The sequence below is a fragment of the Eupeodes corollae genome (assembly GCF_945859685.1).
Source record: "Eupeodes corollae chromosome X unlocalized genomic scaffold, idEupCoro1.1 SUPER_X_unloc_5, whole genome shotgun sequence".
Classification (NCBI taxonomy): Eukaryota; Metazoa; Arthropoda; class Insecta; order Diptera; family Syrphidae; genus Eupeodes; species Eupeodes corollae.
In genome coordinates, this window is record NW_026605134.1 from 77,556 (window position 1) to 91,146 (window position 13,591).

Sequence of the window (13,591 nt, forward strand, 5' to 3'; positions counted from 1 at the left end):
TCGAACATTAAATTTTTTGAATACTTTTTTGTTGAAAATTTTGATGTCGAGTATCTCAGATACAATAGCATCGCAAGCACGTACATCGTACATTAAATTTTGTGACTACTTTTTTGTTGAAAATTTTGATGTCGAGTATCTCAGATACAATAGCATCGCAAGCACGTACATCGTACATTAAATTTTGTGACTACTTTTTTGTTGAAAATTTTGATGTCGAGTATCTCAGATACAATAGCATCGCAAGCACGTAGGAAGGAGTACCTTTTCAACGGTGTATCGAACATTAATTTTTTGACTACTTTTTTGTTTAAAATTTTGATGTCGAGTATCTCAGATACAATAGCATCGCAAGCACGTACATCGTACATTAAATTTTGTGACTACTTTTTTGTTGAAAATTTTGATGTCGAGTATCTCAGATACAATAGCATCGCAAACACGTACATCGTACATTAAATTTTGTGACTACTTTTTTGTTGAAAATTTTGATGTCGAGTATCTCAGATACAATAGCACCGCAAGCACGTACATCGTACATTAAATTTTGTGACTACTTTTTTGTTGAAAATTTTGATGTCGAGTATCTCAGATACAATAGCATCGCAAGCACGTACATCGTACATTAAATTTTGTGACTACTTTTTTGTTGAAAATTTTGATGTCGAGTATCTCAGATACAATAGCATCGCAAGCACGTACATCTTACATTAAATTTTGTGACTACTTTTTTGTTGAAAATTTTGATGTCGAGTATCCCAGATACAATAGCATCGCAAGCACGTACATCGTACATTAAATTTTGTGACTACTTTTTTGTTGAAAATTTTGATGTCTAGTATCTCAGGTACAATAGCATAGCAAGCACGTACATCGTACATTAAATTTTGTGACTACTTTTTTGTTGAAAATTTTGATGTCGAGTATCTCAGATACAATAGCACCGCAAGCACGTAGGAAGGAGTACTTTTTCAACGGCGTATCGAACATCAAATTTTTTGACTACTTTTTTGTTGAAAATTTTGATGTCGAGTATCTCAGATACAATAGCATCGCAAGCACGTAGGAAGGAGTACCTTTTCAACGGTGTATCGAACATTAAATTTTTTGACTACTTTTTTGTTGAAAATTTTGATGTCGAGTATCTCAGATACAATAGCGTCGCAAGCACGTACATCGTACATTAAATTTTGTGACTACTTTTTTGTTGAAAATTTTGATGTCGAGTATCTCAGATACAATAGCATCGCAAGCACGTACATTGTACATTAAATTTTGTGACTACTTTTTTGTTGAAAATTTTGATGTCGAGTATCTCAGATACAATAGCACGCAAGCACGTACATCGTACATTAAATTTTGTGACTACTTTTTTGTTGAAAATTTTGATGTCGAGTATCTCAGATACAATAGCATCGCAAGCACGTACATCGTACATTAAATTTTGTGACTGCTTTTTTGTTGAAAATTTTGTTGTCGAGTATCTCAGATACAATAGCATCGCAAGCACGTACATCGTACATTAAATTTTGTGACTACTTTTTTGTTGAAAATTTTGATGTCGAGTATCTCAGATACAATAGCATCGCAAGCACGTACATCGTACATTAAATTTTTGACTACTTTTTTGTTGAAAATTTTGATGTCGAGTATCTCAGATACAATAGCATCGCAAGCACGTACATCGAACATTAAATTTTGTGACTGCTTTTATGTTGAAAATTTTGATGTCGAGTATCTCAGATACAATAGCATCGCAAGCACGTAGGAAGGAGTACCTTTTCAACGGTGTATCGAACATTAAATTTTTTGAATACTTTTTTGTTGAAAATTTTGATGTCGAGTATCTCAGATACAATAGCATCGCAAGCACGTACATGGTACATTAAATTTTGTGACTACTTTTTTGTTGAAAATTTTGATGTCGAGTATCTCAGATACAATAGCATCGCAAGCACGTACATCGTACATTAAATTTTGTGACTACTTTTTTGTTGAAAATTTTGATGTCGAGTATCTCAGATACAATAGCATCGCAAGCACGTAGGAAGGAGTACCTTTTCAACGGTGTATCGAACATTAATTTTTTGACTACTTTTTTGTTTAAAATTTTGATGTCGAGTATCTCAGATACAATAGCATCGCAAGCACGTACATCGTACATTAAATTTTGTGACTACTTTTTTGTTGAAAATTTTGATGTCGAGTATCTCAGATACAATAGCATCGCAAGCACGTACATCGTACATTAAATTTTGTGACTACTTTTTTGTTGAAAATTTTGATGTCGAGTATCTCAGATACAATAGCACCGCAAGCACGTACATCGTACATTAAATTTTGTGACTACTTTTTTGTTGAAAATTTTGATGTCGAGTATCTCAGATACAATAGCATCGCAAGCACGTACATCGTACATTAAATTTTGTGACTACTTTTTTGTTGAAAATTTTGATGTCGAGTATCTCAGATACAATAGCATCGCAAGCACGTAGGAAGGAGTACCTTTTCAACGGTGTATCGAACATTAATTTTTTGACTACTTTTTTGTTTAAAATTTTGATGTCGAGTATCTCAGATACAATAGCATCGCAAGCACGTACATCGCACATTAAATTTTGTGACTACTTTTTTGTTGAAAATTTTGATGTCGAGTATCTCAGATACAATAGCATCGCAAGCACGTACTTCGTAAATTAAATTTTGTGACTACTTTTTTGTTGAAAATTTTGATGTCTAGTATCTCAGATACAATAGCATCGCAAGCACGTAGGAAGGAGTACCTTTTCAACGGTGTATCGAACATTAAATTTTTTGACTACTTTTTTGTTGAAAATTTTGATGTCGAGTATCTCAGGTACAATAGCATCGCAAGCATAGGAAGGAGTACCTTTTCAACGGTGTATCGAACATTAAATTTTGTGACTACTTTTTTGTTGAAAATTTTGATGTCGAGTATCTCAGATACAATAGCATCGCAAGCACGTACATCGTACATTAAATTTTGTGACTACTTTTTTGTTGAAAATTTTGATGTCGAGTATCTCAGATACAATAGCATCACAAGCACGTACATCGTACATTAAATTTTGTGACTACTTTTTTGTTGAAAATTTAGATGTCGAGTATCTCAGATACAATAGCACCGCAAGCACGTACATCGTACATTAAATTTTGTGACTACTTTTTTGTTGAAAATTTTGATGTCGAGTATCTCAGATACAATAGCATCGCAAGCACGTAGGAAGGAGTACCTTTTCAACGGTGTATCGAACATTAAATTTTTTGACTACTTTTTTGTTGAAAATTTTGATGTCGAGTATCTCAAATACAATAGCATCGCAAGCACGTAGGAAGGAGTACCTTTTCAACGGTGTATCGAACATTAAATTTTTTGACTACTTTTTTGTTGAAAATTTTGATGTCGAGTATCTCAGATACAATAGCATCGCAAGCATAGGAAGGAGTACCTTTTCAACGGTGTATCGAACATTAAATTTTGTGACTACTTTTTTGTTGAAAATTTTGATGTCGAGTATCTCAGATACAATAGCATCGCAAGCACGTAGGAAGGAGTACCTTTTCAACGGTGTATCGAACATTAAATTTTTTGACTACTTTTTTGTTGAAAATTTTGATGTCGAGTATCTCAAATACAATAGCATCGCAAGCACGTAGGAAGGAGTACCTTTTCAACGGTGTATCGAACATTAAATTTTTTGACTACTTTTTTGTTGAAAATTTTGATGTCGAGTATCTCAGATACAATAGCATCGCAAGCACGTACATCGTACATTAAATTTTGTGACTACTTTTTTGTTGAAAATTTTGATGTCGAGTATCTCAGATACAATAGCATCGCAAGCACGTATATCGTACATTAAATTTTGTGACTACTTTTTTGTTGAAAATTTTGATGTCGAGTATCTCAGATACAATAGCATCGCAAGCACGTATGTACATCGTACATTAAATTTTGTGACTACTTTTTTGTTGAAAATTTATGTGTCGAGTATCTCAGATACAATGGCACCGCAAGCACGTACATCGTATATTAAATTTTGTGACTACTTTTTTGTTGAAAATTTTGATGTCTAGTATCTCAGATACAATAGCATCGCAAGCACGTAGGAAGGAGTACCTTTTCAACGGTGTATCGAACATTAAATTGTTTGACTACTTTTTTGTTGAAAATTTTGATGTCGAGTATCTCAGATACAATAGCATCGCAAGCACGTAGGAAGGAGTACCTTTTCAACGGTGTATCGAACATTAAATTTTGTGACTACTTTTTTGTTGAAAATTTTGATGTCGAGTATCTCAGATACAATAGCATCGCAAGCACGTACATCGTACATTAAATTTTGTGACTACTTTTTTGTTGAAAATTTTGATGTCGAGTATCTCAGATACAATAGCATCGCAAGTACGTACATCGTACATTAAATTTTGTGACTACTTTTTTGTTGAAAATTTTGATGTCGAGTATCTCAGATACAATAGCATCGCAAGCACGTACATCGTACATTAAATTTTGTGACTACTTTTATGTTGAAAATTTTGATGTCGAGTATCTCAGATACAATAGCATCGCAAGCACGTACATCGTACATTAAATTTTGTGACTACTTTTTTGTTGAAAATTTTGATGTCGAGTATCTCAGATACAATAGCATCGCAAGCACGTACATCGTACATTAAATTTTGTGACTACCTTTTTGTTGAAAATATTGATGTCGAGTATCTCAGATACAATAGCATCGCAAGCACGTACATCGTCCATTAAATTTTGTGACTACCTTTTTGTTGAAAATTTTGATGTCGAGTATCTCAGATACAATAGCATCGCAAGCACGTACATCGTACATTAAATTTTGTGACTACTTTTTTGTTGAAAATTTTGATGTCGAGTATCTAAGATACAAAAGCATCGCAAACACGTAGGAAGGAGTACCTTTTCAACGGTGTATCGAACATTAAATTTTGTGACTACTTTTTTGTTGAAAATTTTGATATCGAGTATCTCAGATACAATAGCATCGCAAGCACGTACATCGTACATTAAATTTTGTGACTACTTTTTTGTTGAAATTTTTGGTGTCGAGTATCTCAGATACAATAGCATCGCAAGCACGTACATCGTACATTAAATTTTGTGACTACTTTTTTGTTGAAAATTTTGATGTCGAGTATCTCAGATACAATAGCATCGCAAGCACGTTCATCGTACATTAAATTTTGTGACTACCTTTTTGTTGAAAATTTTGATGTCGAGTATCTCAGATACAATAGCATCGCAAGCACGTAGGAAGGAGTACCTTTTCAACGGTGTATCGAACATTAAATTTTTTGACTACTTTTTTGTTGAAAATTTTGATGTCGAGTATCTCAGATACAATAGCATCGCAAGCACGTACATCGTACATTAAATTTTGTGACTACCTTTTTGTTGAAAATTTTGATGTCGAGTATCTCAGATACAATAGCATCGCAAGCACGTACATCGTACATTAAATTTTGTGACTACTTTTTTGTTGAAAATTTTGATGTCGAGTATCTCAGATACAATAGCATCGCAAGCACGTACATCGTACATTAAATTTTGTGACTACCTTTTTGTTGAAAATTTTGATGTCGAGTATCTCAGATACAATAGCATCGCAAGCACGTACATCGTACATTAAATTTTGTGACTGCCTTTTTGTTGACAATTTTGATGTCGAGTATCTCAGATACAATAGCATCGCAAGCACGTACATCGTACATTAAATTTTGTGACTACTTTTTTGTTGAAAATTTTGATGTCGAGTATCTCAGATACAATAGCATCGCAAGCACGTAGGAAGGAGTACCTTTTCAACGGTGTATCGAACATTAAATTTTTTGACTACTTTTTTGTTGAAAATTTTGATGTCGAGTATCTCAGATACAATAGCATCGCAAGCACGTACATCGTACATTAAATTTTGTGACTACCTTTTTGTTGAAAATTTTGATGTCGAGTATCTCAGATACAATAGCATCGCAAGCACGTACATCGTACATTAAATTTTGTGACTACTTTTTTGTTGAAAATTTTGATGTCGAGTATCTCAGATACAATAGCATCGCAAGCACGTACATCGTACATTAAATTTTGTGACTACTTTTTTGTTGAAAATTTTGATGTCGAGTATCTCAGATACAATAGCATCGCAAGCACGTAGGAAGGAGTACCTTTTCAACGGTGTTTCGAACATTAAATTTTGTGACTACTTTTTTGTTGAAAATTTTGATGTCAAGTATCTCAGATACAATAGCATCGCAAGCACGTACATCGTACATTAAATTTTGTGACTACCTTTTTGTTGAAAATTTTGATGTCGAGTATCTCAGATACAATAGCATCGCAAGCACGTACATCGTACATTAAATTTTGTGACTACTTTTTTGTTGAAAATTTTGATGTCGAGTATCTCAGATACAATAGCATCGCAAGCACGTACATCGTACATTAAATTTTGTGACTACTTTTTTGTTGAAAATTTTGATGTCGAGTATCTCAGATACAATAGCATCGCAAGCACGTACATCGTACATTAAATTTTGTGACTACTTTTTTGTTGAAAATTTTGATGTCGAGTATCTCAGATACAATAGCATCGCAAGCACGTACATCGGACATTAAATTTTGTGACTACTTTTTTGTTGAAAATTTTGATGTCGAGTATCTCAGATACAATAGCATCGCAAGCACGTACATCGTACATTAAATTTTGTGACTACCTTTTTGTTGAAAATTTTGATGTCGAGTATCTCAGATACAATAGCATCGAAAGCACGTACATCGTACATTAAATTTTGTGACTACTTTTTTGTTGAAAATTTTGATGTCGAGTATCTCAGATACAATAGCATCGCAAGCACGTACATCGTACATTAAATTTTGTGACTACTTTTTTGTTGAAAATTTTGATGTCAAGTATCTCAGATACAATAGCACCGAAAGCACGTAAATCGTACATTAAATTTTGTGACTACTTTTTTGTTGAAAATTTTGATGTCGAGTATCTCAGATACAATAGCATCGCAAGCACGTAGGAAGGAGTACCTTTTCAACGGTGTATCGAACATTAAATTTTTTGACTACTTTTTTGTTGAAAATTTTGATGTCGAGTATCTCAGATACAATAGCATCGCAAGCACGTACATCGTACATTAAATTTTGTGACTACCTTTTTGTTGAAAATTTTGATGTCGAGTATCTCAGATACAATAGCATCGCAAGCACGTACATCGTACATTAAATTTTGTGACTACTTTTTTGTTGAAAATTTTGATGTCGAGTATCTCAGATACAATAGCATCGCAAGCACGTACATCGTACATTAAATTTTGTGACTACCTTTTTGTTGAAAATTTTGATGTCGAGTATCTCAGATACAATAGCATCGCAAGCACGTACATCGTACATTAAATTTTGTGACTGCCTTTTTGTTGAAAATTTTGATGTCGAGTATCTCAGATACAATAGCATCGCAAGCACGTACATCGTACATTAAATTTTGTGACTACTTTTTTGTTGAAAATTTTGATGTCGAGTATCTCAGATACAATAGCATCGCAAGCACGTAGGAAGGAGTACCTTTTCAACGGTGTATCGAACATTAAATTTTTTGACTACTTTTTTGTTGAAAATTTTGATGTCGAGTATCTCAGATACAATAGCATCGCAAGCACGTACATCGTACATTAAATTTTGTGACTACCTTTTTGTTGAAAATTTTGATGTCGAGTATCTCAGATACAATAGCATCGCAAGCACGTACATCGTACATTAAATTTTGTGACTACTTTTTTGTTGAAAATTTTGATGTCGAGTATCTCAGATACAATAGCATCGCAAGCACGTACATCGTACATTAAATTTTGTGACTACTTTTTTGTTGAAAATTTTGATGTCGAGTATCTCAGATACAATAGCATCGCAAGCACGTAGGAAGGAGTACCTTTTCAACGGTGTTTCGAACATTAAATTTTGTGACTACTTTTTTGTTGAAAATTTTGATGTCAAGTATCTCAGATACAATAGCATCGCAAGCACGTACATCGTACATTAAATTTTGTGACTACCTTTTTGTTGAAAATTTTGATGTCGAGTATCTCAGATACAATAGCATCGCAAGCACGTACATCGTACATTAAATTTTGTGACTACTTTTTTGTTGAAAATTTTGATGTCGAGTATCTCAGATACAATAGCATCGCAAGCACGTACATCGTACATTAAATTTTGTGACTACTTTTTTGTTGAAAATTTTTATGTCGAGTATCTCAGATACAATAGCATCGCAAGCACGTACATCGTACATTAAATTTTGTGACTACTTTTTTGTTGAAAATTTTGATGTCGAGTATCTCAGATACAATAGCATCGCAAGCACGTACATCGGACATTAAATTTTGTGACTACTTTTTTGTTGAAAATTTTGATGTCGAGTATCTCAGATACAATAGCATCGCAAGCACGTACATCGTACATTAAATTTTGTGACTACCTTTTTGTTGAAAATTTTGATGTCGAGTATCTCAGATACAATAGCATCGAAAGCACGTACATCGTACATTAAATTTTGTGACTACTTTTTTGTTGAAAATTTTGATGTCGAGTATCTCAGATACAATAGCATCGCAAGCACGTACATCGTACATTAAATTTTGTGACTACTTTTTTGTTGAAAATTTTGATGTCGAGTATCTCAGATACAATAGCACCGAAAGCACGTAAATCGTACATTAAATTTTGTGACTACTTTTTTGTTGAAAATTTTGATGTCGAGTATCTCAGATACAATAGCATCGGAAGCACGTACATCGTACATTAAATTTTGTGACTACTTTAGGACCATAGCATACAAATTATTAACGATTATTCTCCGCAGTCCAACTGTCGCGAAGTAACAAACATAAAATTGCCGCCGGTAATTCAAAAAAAGAATTGCACAAATTCAATCAACGATCGTAAGTGCCCAAAATAAGGTAAAAAGACCATACCCATCCATTGCATATGCAAATGCACACACAAAGCTTCTCTTCGCACCTCTCATCCCCTTCGTTTAGCTTAGAAACCACGATAGATCGACAACTGCTGCTTGACCATCCACTGCATACATACACAAAAAAACATCGCATAGGGGGAGGGCTAAACATTTATTATAGGGCGAAACCTATTTTCGGAGTTAACTCCTACGAATTGATTATGATAATTGATGTCATCTTTCATGCGCTCCCAAATTTGGCAATAGGTACGATTATGTATGGACCAAACGATGAAAAAAGTGTATGCATGTTTTGCCGTCGGTAATTGCATTCAACTTTTGTAATGAGAATACCGTCGGCGATTTGCATCTTTGATTTGCAAAATGTAGAAATGTAGATTTTTGGTTTTCAGATGAAGATGATGCATGTTGCGTCGCAACATCCTGCCGGCCCCCCCGGGACAGGAAACGATGACCTCAAGGTAATGGGTGGGTAAACTTGAGTTGATTATCGATGTGATATTGTTGTGAGATGTTTGATCGTGGATCCTCGACGTGTGACGGGTATGTATGTACATGAAAAGAAGAAAAGAAAAGGTAGGTATGGTGAATGCTGTGTGGCTATATTGGGTTGTAAGATATGGATTATTAGTTTTGAAATGTATTAAATTCAGTTTAAATTAGTTTGTTAGTTTAAGGAAATATACTCGTATATGAGAGATGCAAATAATGATTAAAGTGTGTGTGTGGGTTTGTGTGTTTGATTCATTTACCATCGGCAGGAAACAAAGTTAAGCTATAGGGCGCTTTAATGAAGCGGTTGCAGTTTTTATTGTGACGACACGAACTTTTCCATCCGTTCCAGGGTGCATGTCCGTAATTTTTCCGAGCCGGTGTTTGTTCTTCAGGCAAAAGTACGAGATGACCCACTTTGAGATCATTATTTGGCGTTAGCCACTTTGGACGCTTTTGTAATCGAACCAAATATTCAGATTTTCACTTTTTCCAAACATCTTGGTGGATTTTTTGCATAAGTTGCCATCTATCTAAATGAGATTCTTTAAGTTGTGTGAAATCCTTTTCTGGTGCTGTGTTAAGTGCTGACCCAATCAAAAAGTGTCCTGGTGTCAAGATTGAGAGATCATCAGGATCTTCATTTACAGGACAAAGTGGGCGGGAATTTAAGCAAGCTTCCACTTGAGTGAGTATGGTGGCGTATTCCTCAAAGGTAAGGGTGTAGTGCCCGATAACGCGCTTTAAGTGGTACTTCATGGACTTCACACCTGCCTCCCAAAAACCACCAAAATGTGGAGCAGCAGGTGGGTTGAAATGCCATTGTGTACCGTTCTCTTGAAGAATTTTTGCGATGTCTTTTGTCCACTGCTTTGGCATGAAGTTTCTCTTTGCATCCATGATATTTGCAGCCCCTTTGAAATTCGTACCACAATCGCTGTACAAATTTGAACATATTCCACGGCGAGCAGTGAAACGTCTAAAAGCTGCGATAAATGCGGATGTGGTGTAATCGCTAACAAGCTCAAGATGAACTGCTTTTGTGCAAAAACATACAAAAATCGCGATATACGCTTTTGTAATTTTGCTACATCGCCCTTTCCAAGCTTTGAGTTGAACAGGACCAGCATAAGCAACTCCCGATGTTTGAAATGGGCACGCTTGACTCACTCGCAACGTTGGCAAGTTGACCATTTTCTGCTGCATCTCTGTTGCATTGAATCTGTAGCATTTAAAACATTTGTGGATACAGTGTTTGACTGTAGATTTCAAGTGTAGAATCCAATATTCCGATTGAAGTGTAGCCATCATTAATTGCTGTCCACCATGAAGAGTTTTTATGTGGGTGTCATGGACGATGAGTGACGTAAGAAAATTACTTGATGGGAGTATTATAGGATGCTTTTGCGAATAAGGCAGATTAGCATTTTCTAAACGACCTCCAACTCGTAATATACCTTTTTTAACCAAGAATGGTGAAAGTTTCGCTATCTTGCTTCTTTTAGAGACAATTTCTCCCCTACTTAGTTTGGAGATATTTTCATTAAAATACTCCTGTTGTATAAAGACAATCAAACGTAATCGTGCTGAAGATACTTCATCGACTGAAAGTGGTCCACGCACACGAGTTTCTAGTTTCTTTGCCTTAAATTGAAAATTTGTTAAGAATCGACGATAGTATGCTGCAGCTTGATATAACCGATTAAGAGAAGAAAAACGATTGAAAAAAGATTGATTCGATTCAAAAGTAGTGAAGTGAACACAGAGCTGAAAAACATTAATTATGGGGTACCCAGATGATAGCAATTTACTTTTGTTTTTTGAACTTTGCGACCCCTTTCATTTCCAGTTCTGTAGGTTTGAGTTCAACAGGCGTATGAAGAGTTTCATCAAACGATTTTAGGAATTCAGGACCATTCCACTACTGTCGATTCTGAATGAGATCATTAGGAGAGACTCCTCGAGATGCAATGTCAGCGGGGTTCTCCTTAGATGGAACGTAATTCCAATGGCCAGCATCAGTCAGTTCTTGGATTTCTGCCACTCTGTTGGCAACGAACGTTGTTCTCAGGTAGGGTGCGCTTTTAATCCAAGCTAGAGTAATTTGAGAGTCGCACCAAGTGAACAGTTTTGCAGATTGAAGTTCCATCGTATCCACAGTGTGTACCAACAACTGTGCCAGAAGCAGAGCTCCACAAAGCTCCAACCCAGCTAAAGATTTAGTTTTAAGAGGTGTCACTCTAGTTTTTGACACGATGAGATTAATGTTCGTTTCATTTCCGGTGGTAACTCTAAGATATATTGCTGCCGCATATGCCTTTTCAGATGCATAGCAAAATCCGTGGACCTCGACCTTTGATTCATTGGTGAGATTTAACCAGCGGGGGATCTGGATGGCCTCTAAAAGGCTCAGTCCAGCTTTCAAACTTTGCCACGCAGAGATGATTGACGATGGGAGCTCAGATTCCCATGTTTGTTTATCTTTCCAAGTTTCTTGCATTATGATTTTTCCGATGATGACGCAAGGTGCTATCCAACCCATTGGATCGTACAGGCGAGCAAGATCTGATAGTATAGTTCTCTTTGTAATTTTGTATGTTCTGGAAGCGAGATTTTAAATGCAAAAATATCCTTTGCAGAATGCCACTGAATGCCAAGAGCTTTTATTGCATTTTTTGCATCAAACGATAATGGGATTTGTACCTCCCTATCTTCCTCTGGTACAGACATCAACAGCTCCTCGCAGTTACTTGCCCATTTTCGTAATGGAAACCCTCCTTTCTTCAACATCTTTATGAGCTGTGTCTGCATCTCCACCGCCTCTATCACTGAGTCTGCCCTGTGAATTACATCATCGACGTAGAAGTTTTTTAAGGCTATTTTCGATGCATCACGTTCATCAGATGCCAATTGTTGGAGCGTTCGGATGGCTAAGTAAGGTGCCGAGGCCGTACCAAAAGTGACTGTGTTAAGGCGGTATGCCTTCACTTCTACATCTCGCCATAGCACAAGTTGATACATTAAATCATCTGGAGTGACCCAAATTTGCCTATACATTTTAGTGATGTCGGCTGAAAATGCTACTTTGAATCTCCTAAACCTTGCGATATGGTCAAAGACGTCATCTTGTAATCTAGGACCAATATAAAGATGATCATTAAGCGACGTACCATCGGATGTTTTACAAGACGCGTCAAAAACATTCCGCAGTTTTGTAGTCGAGCTAGCTTCTTTTACCACGGCATGGTGAGGAAGGAAGTAGTGAAGAGAATTAAGCGCAGCAAGTGGTACCTCAGTCATATGTCCAAGCTCTTTATATTCATTGAATACTTTTGTGTACTCTTTTTTACTTGCGACATATAGGAACTATATGGCAAGTTTTGCATTCGTGCAAAATTTCGAACTCAAGATTTTAATCAAACATGATATTACGATGGTAGAGAAGTCGAAAAAAGTGGGTCCCGCGATTCCGTCCGGTCGGTTTTGTCTGTCTGTCCACGCTCCTACAGCCTAAACCATTGGGTCGATTGAGTTCAAACTTGGAAGTTAAGGTTTTGAGCAGATTCGCGTTAGGCGTTTTTTTCGTTTTTTTTTAAGATCAAAACTAACAGTGGCCCCCATACAATTTTTTTGGTCAAAAACCGAAAATTCGAATTTTCTCAAAAACAAACCGATAGATTTTTTTAAATTTTCTCTAAAATTTTATTTTTAACTTGGCTTCTTTTTATAAGAAAACCATATTTTTGTATTGCTCAGGAAAGGTACCGCTCATAGAACCGTTATTTTGTTTTTTAATTTTCTCAGCAACTTATGAACTTATTTTTATAATTTTTTTCTGAATAAGCTCCTATATTTCCTTAACAATATTTGATTAACAGAAATTCAATTTTTTATTGTTTGGATTTTTTGAAAAATATTGAATTTTTATTTTTCAAAACTCTATATCTCAAAAACGGGTCAACAATTTTTTACGAAATTCAAACGTAAGACGTATATTTACAATCACTAAATAACTGCATTCCAAAAATATTTTTAGAACAAAATTGGAAAATTTTATACAT

At 35.4% G+C, this 13,591-nt stretch overlaps 1 protein-coding gene across 1 annotated transcript; it reads right to left on the reverse strand.

Annotated features, from left to right (window-relative positions):
- Positions 1 to 10,013: 10,013 nt before the first annotated feature.
- LOC129953451 (uncharacterized) lies at positions 10,014 to 10,838 on the reverse strand. The gene has a single exon (XM_056066699.1). The coding sequence runs from the start codon at positions 10,836 to 10,838 to the stop codon at positions 10,014 to 10,016; it is 825 nt and encodes a 274-aa protein (XP_055922674.1).
- Between the last annotated feature and the right edge of the window lie 2,753 nt (positions 10,839 to 13,591).